This window comes from Ursus americanus, chromosome 34, assembly GCF_024610735.1.
Source record: "Ursus americanus isolate L20-20 chromosome 34, mUrsAme1.1.p, whole genome shotgun sequence".
Classification (NCBI taxonomy): Eukaryota; Metazoa; Chordata; class Mammalia; order Carnivora; family Ursidae; genus Ursus; species Ursus americanus.
In genome coordinates this window covers 24,655,580-24,671,252 of record NC_142160.1, presented here as the reverse complement: position 1 = coordinate 24,671,252, position 15,673 = coordinate 24,655,580, and the positions used below count along the sequence as shown (strand labels likewise).

General features: G+C 36.0%; 1 protein-coding gene across 4 annotated transcripts in view; it reads left to right on the top strand.

The window, feature by feature from the left end:
* AGTPBP1 (ATP/GTP binding carboxypeptidase 1) overlaps positions 1 to 15,673 on the top strand; it is a 160,962-nt gene that overhangs the window by 113,627 nt on the left and 31,662 nt on the right. For all 4 annotated transcript variants that reach the window (XM_045780977.2, XM_045780979.2, XM_045780980.2 and 1 more), the window contains 3 exons: positions 8,608 to 8,695; positions 12,612 to 12,756; positions 15,274 to 15,427. In XM_045780977.2, the coding sequence (XP_045636933.2) occupies positions 8,608 to 8,695; positions 12,612 to 12,756; positions 15,274 to 15,427 (387 nt within the window). The remainder of the gene's footprint in view (positions 1 to 8,607; positions 8,696 to 12,611; positions 12,757 to 15,273; positions 15,428 to 15,673) is intronic.

Genomic DNA, 15,673 nt, shown 5'->3' with positions numbered 1-15,673 from the left:
TAGTATATTTTCTACAAATAGTGGCATTTTTTATATAACCACCAACATCAGGAAATTATAATTAATATGTGAATCATCTCTAATCCATAGGCCCCTCATTTGAGTTTCATCTGTTTTCTCAATAATGTGCTTAATAAAGCAAGAGGATTCAGCTCAAGCCATGTGTATTTAGTTGTCAGGTGTCAAGTGTCTAAACTCTTTTAGTCAGGAATAGTTTTGCAGGTTTTAATATTAATGACCTGACATTTTTGAAAATTATAGCACTCTTATTCTGAATGGTTCTCAGTTTGGAGTTGTCTCATGTTCCTCGTCACTCAATTCAAGTTAGGTCTTTGGCAGGAATATTACAGAAGTGATGTTGTACTCTGGTGACACAGGATTTTGTTTGTCCCATTACTGATAATAAGCATTTTATCACTTGATTAAGTTTGAGTCGGTCAGGCTTTTCCATTGTAAAGTTACCCTTTTTCTTTTTGTAATTAATAAGTATTTTAGGTCGAAGTACTTTGAAACTATGTAAATATCTTTTTCCTCATCAAACTTTTCCTAGGTGAATATCAGTCCAGAATTGGTTTCCTGTTTTACTCGATGGGTTGTGACTTGTTTCTGTCATTATTTATTTTGATGCTCAAATTGCCTAAGATTTGGACAGGGGGATCCCTTTTGTAATGGCTTCTGTGTCATTTTGTTATATCCCTATCATTCATTATGGGCATCCTTGCTTTTTGGCACACGGTGCTCAAAGCTCATCTTGCCTTTCCCTGCCCCAGCCTGGTGTCGATAATTTCTTGGAAGAGCCCTGGTTTGTTTTAGTGGCGAATGGTATTTAAAAACCAAGGTCTGTGTGCACAGTACACACATTGTTATTGGACTTCTCAGTAGACAGAGCTGAGGACTGTATGTTTGTATATACAAATATTTATACAGAAATTTTCGTTTGTAGTAGTTTCTCCGTATGTATGTATACATTTATGTTTGTGTGTATGTGTTATGTGCACATACGCATGCATCCCCACACAATCTCCATGAGGTCACACTTATACACCTTTAATTCCACAGACACTAGTCTAGTTTTTTCTCTATATTTATAATGTCCTTCTCCAACATGGAGAATTTGGGCTTCCATTATCCTTAATATATATATTTACTTAGTGATCAATTCCAGTGTATGTTAAAATCCTTCTGATGCCCTCCTCACCTCATTCAGGGTCTGACACCCAAGTCAGCTTTTCTTCCCACCCCCCTGCAAGTGTGGCCTCCCTGTTTGTTTGTGTTCATTTTTTTTGTTTTCTTTTCTAGTTTTATTACACGGCGAGCAGTTTTGTTTGTAGTGTTGCTCTTTTATGGAACTTCCGACATTTCCTTTTGATCTAATATATGATCAGTTTTTGTGACTATTTCACGTGCTCTTAGAAGAAGGTATATTATATATATTCTGTATTATCAGGATATTGTGTTCAACATCTGTATATAAGATTTGCCTTATGTTCTTTAAATCTTCTATACACATATTCTTCATTCTTGTTCATTTGGTCTGTCATGTACTGAGAGTGATGTGTCTGTCTACTGTCAATAGTACGTTTCTGTTTTCTGTTATCTCCTATAGTTTCTGCTTTACATAGGAGATTGGTCTTACCTGGTACATAGGTGCTGGGTATTATTATACTTCACGGTGAATGGTCACTTTATAAAGTTCCTTCTTTGTCCCATTTAATATTTTTTGGCCTGTAATCTACTTTGATCTCAGTATTTCAACCCCTACTTTGTTTCTGTTTGCCTAGTATGTCTTTGCCCATTTTTATACTTACAGGTAATTTAACTAAAAAAATTTGGGGTATTGCATCTTCTAATAATGCTGAAAATATGGGGTATGTGTGGTTTTATTTGTGCTACTTGTTGAATTTATTTATTTACTTTTTGGTGGTGAGAATGTGTGTAGAGATTCGGATTTAAGTGTCTACCATTACCCTCCAGACCAACTCTATGATCTATTTTTAGTGTAAATCTCTGCTGTAATTCTAGCCATATTAGAAGCATGTATTTTTTTCTCTGTAGAGTTACTGAGTCCAGATAATATATGCAGGTTGTGATAGGTGCCTTTAGGTTATTCTCCATTTTTTTTTTTAAGGATTTTATTTATTTATTTGACAGAGAGAGAGACAGCCAGCGAGAGAGGGAACACAAGCAGGGGGAGTGGGAGAGGAAGAAGCAGGCTCATAGCGGAAGAGCCTGATGTGGGGCTCGATCCCAGAACGCCGGAATCACGCCCTGAGCCGAAGGCAGACGCTTAACCACTGTGCCACCCAGGCGCCCCGGTTATTCTCCATTTTAAACTTTACTTGTCCCCCTTCTCTGTTAAATGAGGGTATTAGCTTCAACTTGAAAATTTCATGAATTTGTGATTCGTAGTACATTTTATGATTAGGGCCTAAAGCACATTGTCTTTTTTTGCATCTGGCTTGTTACTGAGCATCTACTCCATACAGCTTGGGCCTTTACTTAGCTGTTATTAGAAGCCGGTGCCACTGGATGTTGGCTTCATTGTGGCAATTTAATATTTCGATTGTCTGTATTCAAGTGACAAGATTGACCATTCTTAGCATATTTTTATGCATATAAAGGTTTATCCTGTGGCTAATGACAACAATTACAGTCGAAATGTCAGGTTGAATAGATTGTTTATTCAGTCTGAGTTACCTCATTTGATTGATTCTTACCAGGGCTACCTCTTTGGTTCAAATGGTTTTTATTATAGTCAGAATTTTCAAATATCACTCCTTCCACTGTGACTAGAATTAACTATCACTTAAAAAGTACTATAAGAATACATTGTCTTTTGTAAAATTAGAACACTTAGGATAAATCTAACGTGCCCTGACTCCAGCTGGAACCTTACTATATAGGTAACCATTATTATGCGTTTTATATGTCTGGAGGAGTTTGAAGTTTCAGATCGAAATGGCTCAATGAATCCTAGGGAGGAATAAAGAAGATAGGTATCTGTTGTATGTACCAGTGAAATTTCAGGTAGAAAGAGAGAATCTTAACATACTTTCACTTTAAAAGAACTGGTTACTTAAATAATGACAGTAATAAGAGCAGCTAACATTTATTGATTATTTACCATATTCCAGGCTTTGTTCTAAGTGACACTCTTCATCCATTAAACAGAATCCATTTTACAGAAGAGAAAAAGGGGGCATCAGTAGTTTAGTAATCTGCCCAGGATCATGCATCTGGTAGGGGATGAAGTTGGAATTCAAACCCAGGTAGTCTGTTTGCAAATTGTATGCTCTTAATCACTGTGTTGTTCTGCATGTGAAAAAATTAGTTTAATGTTGGACTTCTCATCCGTGGCACTGGAAGCTAGAGGACAGCCAAATGTCTTTTGCGATATCTGTCATTTGTCACTGCCAACAAACTACATCTTTGTGTACGTAGAATTCAGAAAATATGTTACCTCTGAACCCTCTGTCAGATAAGTAAATGAGGAAAAGATCTCAAGGTAGAGCACTTGGAATTTATAAAATGTGTTAAAAGTAAAAATTTTGTAAAGGGGGTCACATGGGAGAAGCGAAAGTTAACTTCTCTTGGTGGGATTGCTTATTTATTGATATAGTATTAGAGAAATATCAGTTAATCATAACTATGAGAATGGGAAGTGGAATTGATGAGTATAATAGAAAGCTTCCAAATAATGGAAAAAGAAAAAGAAATGTGGAGAAATGCAACCAGGCCAGTAATAATAAGACGGTAAAGAAGAAGAAGAAAAAAAAACATTAAATAGTAGAAAGAAAATGAGATGAAAGGAATGATACGAAATGTGTATCTATCATCACTGACTATGAGCTGAAATGTCCTCAAAAATAAAACGTTGAAAGTTATACAGGGGGCGCCTGGGTGGCTCAGTTAGTTAAGCATCTGCTTTCAGCTCAGGTCATCCCAGGGTCCTGGGATTGAGTCCCACATCAGGCTCCCTGCTCAGTAGGGGAGCCTGCTTCTCCCTCTGCCTGCTGCTCCCCCTGCTTGTGCTCTCTCTCTCTGACAAACAAATAAATAAAATCTTTAAAAATAAAAGTAAGTTATACAGTAGGACTGAGGGCGGTGTTAATTAAATGACAAAGAAAGGTTGAAAATGAGTGATTAGACAAACTAGCCAAATGCAAATAAAATACAGCAAAAAGTGGTTATATTATTGCCAGAAGTGGAATCGCTAGGTCATATGGTATTTCCATTCTTAATTTTTTGAAGAACCTCCATGGTTGTTGTCCGTGGTGGCGGTGCCAATTCACATTCCCATCCAGACACAGAAAAATGCAGGTTCAAAAGTGCTGAATAGATACTGCATATTTACTAAGTGTAGTTCTTAAAGATATATAAGAATCACAAACTTTTTAAAAAAGATTTTATGTATTTATTTGAGAGAGAGAGAGAGAGCAAGCAAACATGAGTGGGAGGAAGGGGCAGAGGGAGAGGGAGCAGGGAGCCCGACACCAGGCTCCATCCCAGGACCTGAGCTGAAGGTAGATGCTTAACCGACTGAGCCACCCAGGCACCCCAATCACAAACATTTTTTAAATTGAGGTATAATTGACATAAAACCTTGTATTAGTTTCAGATGTATAACATAATGCTTCAATAGTTGCATATATTTTGAAATGATCCCTTCAAGAAGTCTAGTTAACATCTGTCGCCACACAGTTACAAAGTTTTTTTCTTGTGAGGAGAACTTTGAAGATCTACTGACTTAACTTTCAGATGTACAATATAGTATGTATGTTAACTGTAGTCCTCATGCTGGACATTACATTCCCCAGCCTTGCTGATTTTATAACTGGCAGTTTGTATCTTTTGACCACTTTCATTGTTTTGCCCACCTCTGTTTCTGCTCCCTCCATGCCTTACCGATCTGTTCCGTGAGATTTTTTTTTTTTTAAGTTCTACACATGAGATCATATGGTATTTTTCTTTCTCTGTCTGACTTACTTCACTCAGTATAATGCCCTCAAGGTCCATTCATGTTGCAGATGGCAAGATTTCCTTCTTTTTTTATGGCTGCTCATTTTTTAATTGGGATGTTTTTTTCTATTGTGTGAGTTCTTTATATATTTTAGATATTAACCCCTTATCAAATACATGATTTGCAAATATTTTCTCCCAATTGGTAGGTTGCCTTTTCATTTTGTCCTTGATCTCCTTTGCTGTGTAGAGCAAAAACCATATTTTATATAATACAACAGCAGCCATAACCACAGGGCATCCATACAGATCAAACAAAAGCTCCAAGAAATACAACTTAATTAGAAGACAGCTATTGTAAGAATTTAAACTACCCCTTTCAGAATTTAACATATCAAGAATATGAAACATAAACGATATAGAAAATTTGAATAATATAATCAACAACATTGACTTTTGGATTCACTAGGATTCTATTTTGAGAATATTTGAAGATGTGTTCCAGCCAACTGAGAGTGAGATGTAAGGTCTGAGATGGGAGAATATGGTGGAACTAATCTGGGATTCCAGTGTGAAAAGGATGAAAGCTGAGGAGCATTTCTTATTTCTTTTCTTTTTTTTGTTAAGATTCTATTTATTTATTTGACACAGAGAGAGAGACAGCCAGCGAGAGAGGGAACACAAGCAGGGGGAGTGGGAGAGGAAGAAGTAGGCTTCCAGAGGAGGAGCCTGATGTGGGGCTCAATCCCAGAATGCCGGGATCACGCCCTGAACCAAAGGCAGACGCTTAACGATTGAGCCACCCAGGCGCCCCAGAGGAGCATTTCTAAAAAGCAACTCATCCAAATTAGAATTAGAAGTTAGTGGGATCCTGGAATTATGCCTTAAAAAAATCGAAATGGTCCGAAGAAATGGTATGATATGATTATGAAACTGAGAAATGTTAGGGACATGGGACAGAAGTCCTAGGTATCTTCTCCCACAGAAGGATAAAACAGAAGAACTGTAAAAAAGTCACACTACAAATGTGAATGAAACAAGATGTCACGTGAGTTGGAGTACTTGATGAAGTGTATGAAAGAATCCATTTGAACTTGACCCTGGAAATACTTTATTTTGGGGGGGGCATACAGAGAACTGTACTTACAGAATCGGAATATAAGTACTGTTGTTTTTCATATTTTACATTCTGCTTTATAGAAAGAGTGCAAGAAGGTATCTTCCTTATGTTCATGAAACATATAAAACTTTTAGTATGTTTTGTTACAGGCACAACTTATTGGTGATTTTTAAAAAACCCAGATTTTACAGATTTCATTGTGATTCAGAGTATTAGTGGAAATCAACAAAGCTGGACAAAAAGTGGGTACTTGCAAATATAAAGTTCTTTCTAAAAAAAAAATCTGAGAATTTATAATTGGTGTTTCAAATCACTGGAACCATGCTGTGTAGCACACACATATGGCTATTTAAATTTAAGTTAAAGTTAAAAATTCTGTCATTTTAGTGGTGCTGGGCCCACCTCCTGTCCTTCATAGCCAGAAGTTGCTGCCACCTGGGACACCGTAGATGCAGACCATCTCCATTGGGGTAGAGTTCAGCTGAATAGCTCTGATGTGGAAAGTACTTCAAAAGAGGACGCTTTATAGACTTATGGGACATAACTAAACTGGTAGCTGGAGGGAAATTGAAAGCCTTTAATAACTTGCATTATTTAAAATAAAAAAGACTGAACGTAAGTGAACTAAGTACTCAAGACAGTAGAAAAACAAAAAAATAAACCAAAAGGAAGAGAATGAATTTTTAAAAATGCTGAAAATAATGATAGAAATAAAAATGCCAGAATTGATTAATAAAGAGTAGAGATTCTGAACAGACTATAACTTTTAAAAGGAAAATAAAAATGTATTTAGGGGAGCTTGAATGGCTCAGTTGGTTAAGTGTCTGCCTTCGGCTCATGTCATGATCTCAGGTTCCTGGGATCAGGTCCTGCCTCAGGCTCCCTGTTCAGCGGGGAGTCTACTCTCTCTCCCTCTGCTCCTCCCCCCACTGCTCCTGTTCTTTCTCTCTCTCAAATAAATAAAATCTTTTAAAAAATGTATTAGTCACCGTATTTAGATGGCATTTCAACTGAATTATATTTATCTTTTAAAAAATAAGTTATACTTTTATTCATTCCAATAAATAATGGATAGCTTCTCAGTATATTTTTCTGAAGCTGGTATAATCTTATACCGATACTTGGTAATTTTTTTAAAAAGGGCCAGTTTTTAAATGCAGAAACTCTAAATGAGATTTTAGCTAATGTAATTATATACTAGTGAAAGAATAGCATTTTCTTGGAATGCAAGAATAGTTCACACTAGGAAACCTATCAACATAAGTTACTACATCAACAGATTAAAGGAGAAGAGCCATGTGATTCTAGTAGTGGATGCTGAAGAGGCGTTTGATAAAATAATTAAAATACTTAAGTGCAATAAAACTTATGGAAGAAACTACTCTAGTTACGGCAGTAATCATAGCACCTGCCACAGAGGGATGTTGTGAGGATTTAATGAATTAACACGTGTAAAAATCCCAAGAGCAGTGTCTGGCACATAGAAATTATTCAGCATTAGCTCTTTTTATTAAAAATGGTACAGTTGATACACAAAAAAAGTTGGCAAATGTTTCATTGAATGACAAAACATTTTGATTAAAATTAAAAACAAGGCAGAGTTGTTTGTTTTCTTACCACTATATTCAGAATTATTTTTGAGGTTGTTTCATTTCTCTAATACAATAAAAGTAGAAAATGAAATAACTGATACACTAAAAGAGGAGGTAAAATACTTTGAATTACAAATTACATGATTTTCATATGTAGAAGACCCAGGAGACTACTAAAGACTAATAAAAATACTCAGAGGTAAATTTAACAAAATGGTTATGTAGCAAGAAAATGAAAATTATTCTTTAGGAAAGTCAAAGTAGATCTTAATATAATTGTCAACATTTCTAAAATTAACATAGGAATTTCATTAATTCCCGTTAGAAGCCTAGTGTACTATTTTGTGAAATTGGGTAAGATAGTATTAAAGTTCATATGGAGAGTATATTTCTGAAACTACCTAAGAAAATACGCTATGTATTTAATCCTGTTTTTGTTAATAGTCTCTCCACCTCCTCCCCACTGTAAGCACATATTTGTATGGAGAAGTTTGAAGAAGAAAACAATCTTGACATTTTCGTGACATTTTCCTCCTTAACCTCAGTGTAGATGGGAATCCATGGAGAGTTAGAAGTTTGATGATATACTATTTCTTTATATATTTTTTGACTCTGACTTGTTCCAAGGAATACATTTTACTTATTATTTTTACTTGATCTCCTATAGAGATCAATTAATAAAGTTTGATAACTTTTCACTCATTAAAGTTGTAATCCCATTTTAGGTAAACTGGGATTAAAAGCATATTATTGATTGACTTAGAGGAGATTTTAAAGAAATATCTCATATTTTTTTATTCATACTAAAAACTGCAATCTATTTGCTTTTAGCTTTCCTGAACATTTGGTGCTGTCTATAATAGCATGATTAATTTTTAACTCAGAAACTCTGAAAATATTTTTTTCCCTTTTTTTTTTCCTATTTCTCTGTCAAAGGTATGCAACCACTCATGTATTCGGTTCAGGAAGCATTAAACGCCAGACCATGGTGGATTCGTGTGGGAACTGACATTTGTTACTATAAGTAAGTATTCTAAGAATAATAGGACATCAGCTGACAGAAGGGGATCTTAACTTCATTCTGTTTCAATTTGAAAATTAGAAAGTACAGTCATTATTGCATTATTTGAACTGTGGTGATAATGCTGTACTGTTACCTCTAACAGAGTCCTTTAAAATTTGAGATTTATTGGAGTGGTATATTTAGTGGAAATAAAATATGTCTTAAAGACAGACTTAGTCCAGATCTTATCTTCACCACTTAGATAGGTATGTGTCCTCAATTTTTTTAGCTTTAAAAAGACAGTGGAAACTTCATTAAATAAAACTGAAATTAGGAATTCTAGGAAATAATTAGCAGTGCCTTTTTGTTATTCTGATGATATTAAGTGCAGTTCTTATCTTTTCTCTTTTGCATGCAAGTATTTACTTGATTTGAATTTCCAGGATATTTTAGTTGGAGATGTATTCCAAAGTTACATTATAGCAGCCTATACAGTTCAACTTGACCTCAAATAGGCCATCTACTTATCGAGTCAGAAATAAGTGCTTGCAGTCATTTATTGCTTCATTGGAATGATTGGATTATTCTTCAACTTCACGTCTAAGTAATCTGGGATTATCATATACCTTGCTTCCCATTTTTAGTGTTTTTGCATGCATGTTCCTAGATAACTTCCTCCACCGAATGCATTTGACATCCCTGTCTTTTTCTCTGTTACTAATCTTAATCCTGACATATTTGTTCAGTGGATTTTGGGTTTTTATATTGTGCTTAACTAGCTCTAATGTTCCTTCTTTTTTAATCAGAAGACTTCTGAAATTAAGCTGTTTTTATTGGTTTAAGACATGGCTTTGGAAAAACCTAGCTCTTAAGTGCTATTACTTTCTGAGAACAACAGTGTTTCCTAGAATTCATCTCCGCAGGGTTTTCCCCCTACTTATAATAGCAAAATAAGTAGTAAATGAGGACTAGAAATATAAGATGGTGTGCAGTTCATCTGTGCCTGAATACATTTTGTATTTCTTTTAATGGTAGGTTAACATAAAAATACTCTTATTTATCTCTTTCTCATAAAATTGGAATAGAAATTGTCAGTGAATGCTTTTCTTTTTGTAACATGACAGGTGGTGGTTCTGTTTTGGGTAAGGGGTGATGGCAAGGATTTTCATTTGTTTACTTTCGTTTTTGTTTCTTCTTTTGGCTACTTCCAGACCTGGAACTGAAATTCAGGTCAATTCTACAGACGTTTATTAACTATTTTCTATGTAACAAGCACTATCCTAGTTGCTTTCCTGAAGCCTGAAATCCAGATAGGATTAAAATCTGTCTTTGCTTGTGTCTTAACTTTTCATGTCAGCCAAGTCTTTTCAGTGCTTCTTTGTCTGCACGATGGGAATAAAACCACTTCCACCAGTCTGTGAGAGAATATAACTTCCAGACTACCATATAGCTATAATGTGGTATTATTAATACCTCTCCAATTAGATGTTACACTTAGGGGAGAAAAGGGTTGGCCAAAAGTTCTGGAACTTACTTTGTATTTTCCTCAACCCATAGCACCTTGTCACTGAGTATTCAAGATATGGCGGCTACGTTAATGAAGACAATACCAGTTTGAGAATATCGTGCATGTGTATGTGCGAGCAAGTAAATAAACTGTTGGTCGTGGATTTTCTTCAGTTCATGACTTAAATAATATAAAATGATTTGAAATTTTAGAAATTAGGTTGATAGACAAGGTACTATTAGGCCATCAGATGTCAGTGATATTTAAAGTCTGAAAAGTAATGTGTAGTTTTAAAAACTTTTAATTAGGGAAATCTTCGAACATTTACAAAAGTAGGTAATAGGATAATGAGACCACATCTATTCAACATGCAGTTTCAGCAATTATCAGCACATCTTTAGCTTTGTTTTAGGAATACTTTCACCCCTACCTCCACACTGGATTTTTATTTTATTTATTTATTTATTTTTATTTATTTTTTTATTTTTAATTTTTTTATTATGTTAGTCACCATACAGTACATCATTAGTTTTTGATGTAGTGTTCCGTGATTCACTGTTTGCTTATAACACCCAGTGCTCCATGCAATTCGTGCCCTCCTTAATATCCATCACCGGCCTATCCCAATCCCCCTTCCCCCTCCCCTCTGAAGCCCTCAGTTTGTTTCCCAGAGTCCATAGTCTCTCATGGTTCATTCCCCCTTCTGTTTACCCCCCATTCATTCTTCCCTTCCTTCTCCTACCCATCTCCCTGCTATTTCTTATGTTCCATAGATGGGAGAAACCATATCATAATTGTCTTTCTCTGCTTGACTTATTTCACTTAGCATAATCTCCTCCAGTCCTGTCCATGTTGCTGCAAATGTTGGGTAATCGTTCTTTCTGATGGTTGAATGATATTCCATTATATGTATGGACCACATCTTCTTTATCTGTTTGTCTGTTGAAGGGCATCTTGGCTCCTTCCACAATTTAGCTGTTGTAGACAATGCTGCTATGAACATTGGGGTGCATAGGGCCCTTCTCTTCACTATGTCTGTATCTTTGGGGTAAATACCCAGTAGTGCAATTGCTGGGTCATAGGGTGGCTCTATTTTTAACTTTTTGAGGGACCTCCACACTGTTTTCCAAAGTGGCTGTACCAACCAACAGTGTAAGAGGGTTCCCCTGTCTCCACATCCTCTCCAACATTTGTTGTTTCTTGCCTTGTCAATTTTTGCCACTCTAACTGGTGTAAGCACACTGAATTTTTAAAAGCATTTCCATATATCGTATTTATCGATAAATACTTCAAAGATCTTTGTCTTTTAGAGATTTTTAAAGACAGTCTAACCATAATGCTATTATCACACCTAAGTAAATTCCTTAAAATGATAAAATACCAGTCATTGTTCAGACTTCCCCAGCTGTCTCGTGGTGTTTTTTTAAGATTTTATTTATTTATTTTAGAGAGAGATACAGAGAGCATGAGAGAGAGCAAGCATGAGCAGGGGGGAAGGGCATAGGGAGAGGGAGAATTGGGCTCCTTGCTCAGCGGGGAGCCTGACATGGGGCTTTGTCCCAGGGGCTCGATCCCGGGACCCCAAGATCATGACCTGAGCAGATCATGACCTGAGCCGAAGGCAGGCACTTAACAGACTGAGCCACCCAGGCGCCCCTCATAAGTGTTGTATTATAGTTGGTTTGTTTTAATCCAACCAACCAAGGCCACACATTGCATTTGATTTTTGTTGATATGTCCCTTAAGTCTCCTTTAATATGTAGGTTTCCCTTTTTTTCTTACTATTTCTCCTTTATTTGTTGAAGAAACTGGGTCATTTGTCATGCAAGATTTTCCACATTTTGGGGTTTGCTGGTTGCATCCCTGTGGTGATAATTAATTCTTCTATCTCACTGATTTCCTGTAAAATAGTAGTTAGATCTAGAAGCTTGATCAACTTCAGGTTTGATTTTTGGCAAGAATACTTCATAGATGGTGCAGTGAATTCCTTTTGCGTCACATCAGGAAACACATCACATCTAGTTATTTCTTTTTTTGTAATCTTAAAATTGGTAGTGAATTTATTGTCCTCTGATCCATCCACTTGAAAGGCAGCCATTAGCCTTTCATCTAGTGGTGGTAGCAGTCATTGATGATAATTGCTGAGATCCAGTGATGTGTGTGGCTAACAAGGAATTAGATTCTAAACTTTGTATTGATGTGCAGGGTCTCAACTCCATTTAATAGTAAATCCAGAGGTGAAAACTAATGTCGGCCGATAGCAATCAACTGCTTTGTTAGCACCAGATCTAATTTTTATAGAATATTTAAGCTAAACTTTTTATAAACTGTGTGGGCTCCCCCCTCCGAAGTTCTGTTTAAAAAAGTAGTAAGGAAAATCAGAACTTTTGTGTGGAAAAAATAATTATGTTTTGTGCTTTTCTATTGCAGAAATCACTTCTCAAGAAGTTCAGTTGCTGCAGGTGGGCAAAAGGGAAAATCCTACTATACAATTACATTCACTGTCAGTTTTCCACATAAAGATGATGTTTGCTACTTTGCTTATCACTATCCATACACATATTCAACTTTACAGGTGAGAATTCATGAAGTTGTGTTATGGCAGTTACTGTGCGATATGCGTGTGTCAGGTAGTTGGAAAAAATGGTTTTAATGAAATATCTTAATAAGATGAGAAAAAAAATCCAGTGCTGAATATTTTAGAAAATAATACAGTACTTGTTGAAAACATTAGAAGGAGTAAGATGGGAATGTAGTCTTTATTTTTATTTAGTAGAAATACTAAAGAAATTTGAAAAGATTTTTACTCTCATCTTTGTGTAGAAATCTGTAGTTCTCCATGATTGACACATTTTAACTAGGTGAGATTTCCACTTGTTTTAATGAGAGGCATTGAATCTCAGAAAATTTACAACAGAAGAATGTGTAAGTTTTTCTGTAGGAAATTCCTTTCTTTTACTGGTTTGATGTGGAGTTCTAGATCCAGATTCTTTAGAATTTAGGTATAGGTGTTGTTTTGTGTGGGTTCTTTTGAGATATTTGAGTATTTGCATTGTAAAACAAAACAAAAATGAATTCGAGTAATTACTGTGGTAAATTTTTTTCTCAGTACAGAATGTCTGTCCTAATGATCAAAGATCATAGAGGTATGATCAGTTTACCCAGAAAGAAATTGGAACACTGTGATTTAGAAACAAGCTTCTAAATTATTAGGGGAAAAGGAAAGAAAAACATACCCTACTGAACTGAAGAGATAGCGAGGCTGAGAACATTCAGTGTGGCTGACTTTATTTTAATAAAGGTTACAACTTACAATAAAGGTATTACCAGTTATCCTTCTGTGCCATATAACATAGCATGAGAATATATAGTGTTATTATTTACAGGGTTATATATTATTGTTCTTTACTGACGTTCTCTTATTAATGTATTTTGAATTCTCCTCCTTTTTTCCAATGCCGCTACCATGACTTTTGCAGGCAAACCGCTGCCTCTCCTCTGGACTTCTGCCACCTCTTCTCACTGGTGTTCTGAAATTCACTACTGTCCCCTCTCCTCTTCATTTCAGCAGGAGGGCTCCTTGATGGGAGGATCTATTCCCATAAATCTCCTTTTTAAAGCTCCTTAGTGATTTCTCTTGCCATTTTTATGAAGTCTGAAATTCTTACCATGGTTCATATCATCATTTCTCTACTATTTTTCACAATTTTTGCCATATCCACGTACTGTTTGAGCTATTTATATACTTAATATTTATCTTTAAATGGACTTTAAAATAACTCACTCTTTAAAGTTTATCCTCATCCTAAGTTAATATTTGTGGTATTAATTCACAGTAAAATATATGCCTGTTCATTTTTTGTTAAGGTCATCCACATGTCACTTTTCTATCTCAGTTACCAGCCATACATAAATATGCCGTGCCTTGTGAAAGAATGGCCTATGAGGCCCTTCAGTTTGTGCTAACTCTGTTTCTCACCCTTCCTGGTCTAGCTGCAGGACATCTTTATCATTTCCTTAATATGCCCTTCCTCTTTCTTTTGTGCTGGTCTTCCCGTATACCTCCGTTCTGTCTGCAGCACTCCCCTCTGCCCTCCTCACTCAGCCTTTGGATCTCGGTTTGAATGGGACTTCTTTTAGGAGAGCTTTCCTCACTGTCCGGATTCAGCTAGGCTCCCCACCCCTGATCACAGGCTCTCACAGCACTCTGTATACATTTTCCCAAAGGTAGGGTCTATTCATTCACTGTTACATCCCCAATGCTGGGCACGGTTTCCTGCACAGAAATCGTGACCATATAGTAAATTGTGATTATGTGAACAAACATAGGCAAAAGTTTGGAAACCAACTAAGTATCTTAAAATAAGGGATTAAATGATTTATGTGTGGTATAACCATATACTAAAACCATTAAAACTTGTGTTTTCAAAAGACACGTAATTCACCTATTGAGTGCTATGATATGGTGTTCGTAATTATGAATGTGTGTGTATAAATATGATAAAAGCAGGTTACATTGGCATTTGTTAGTAGTAATCTAGGTGATGCAGTTATGGATGTTTTACATTTTTTCTTTGTACTTTCTGTGTCTTCTAGGCATTTTACAATGAGGCTGAATTAATCTTGAAATAAGGAAAAGTTAAAATCTGTGCTACATATTTCATTCTGCAGGTCTATAGTCATTTTTATAATTTCAAATTTCAGAAAGCTTTGAAAACCAAAAGCTTTCTCATAGCCCATTTGGCAGCAAAGCCTGGCTTGAATTGATGTGAGCTTATTTAGAATATTGATTCCACTTTGAGTGACTCCTCGTATGTTTTGCTGCAGAAATAATAATATACTTATTACAGGCTGCTGCCGCTGGCCCCACTGGGGTATTGCAGAATTAATGATATATGCACTGTATCTATCCCCTTTCTCAACTGCCCCAAATAACTGATGTTTGGACTACATCTGGCTCCCTGAGGGTTTCAGAGAAGGAATTAGGAATCTGATACACTTTTCGTTATATGGAGATCTGGATGCATTTATTTCTATTTATCCTAGGGAGTTTTTAAGTGATTGTATACTTTGCTTTTAAATTTTTATCAAGATGCACCTTCAAAAATTGGAATCAGCACACAATCCTCAGCAAATCTATTTTCGAAAAGATGTGTTATGTGAAACCCTGTCTGGAAACACCTGTCCCTTGGTGACTATAACAGCAATGCCAGAGTCTAATTATTATGAACATATCTGTCAATTCAGTAAGTCTGTCTTCTTCACTCAAAATACCAGTTATTCTTATTTTCCTTTGCTTCATATATATTTTGTCAGGGCAACAGTACTAGGAATAGGCATCAGAAGTCTTGGGTTCTGGTCTTGGTCCTCCTACTGCTTAGCCCTTTGGCCATTTTCCTCGTTTCGAAAATGGGGGAGTTATGTGAGATTATCTCTGAGGTCTCTCTCATAATGAATATTCTGTAGTTCTTATCCTTAGAAGACCTACCCAA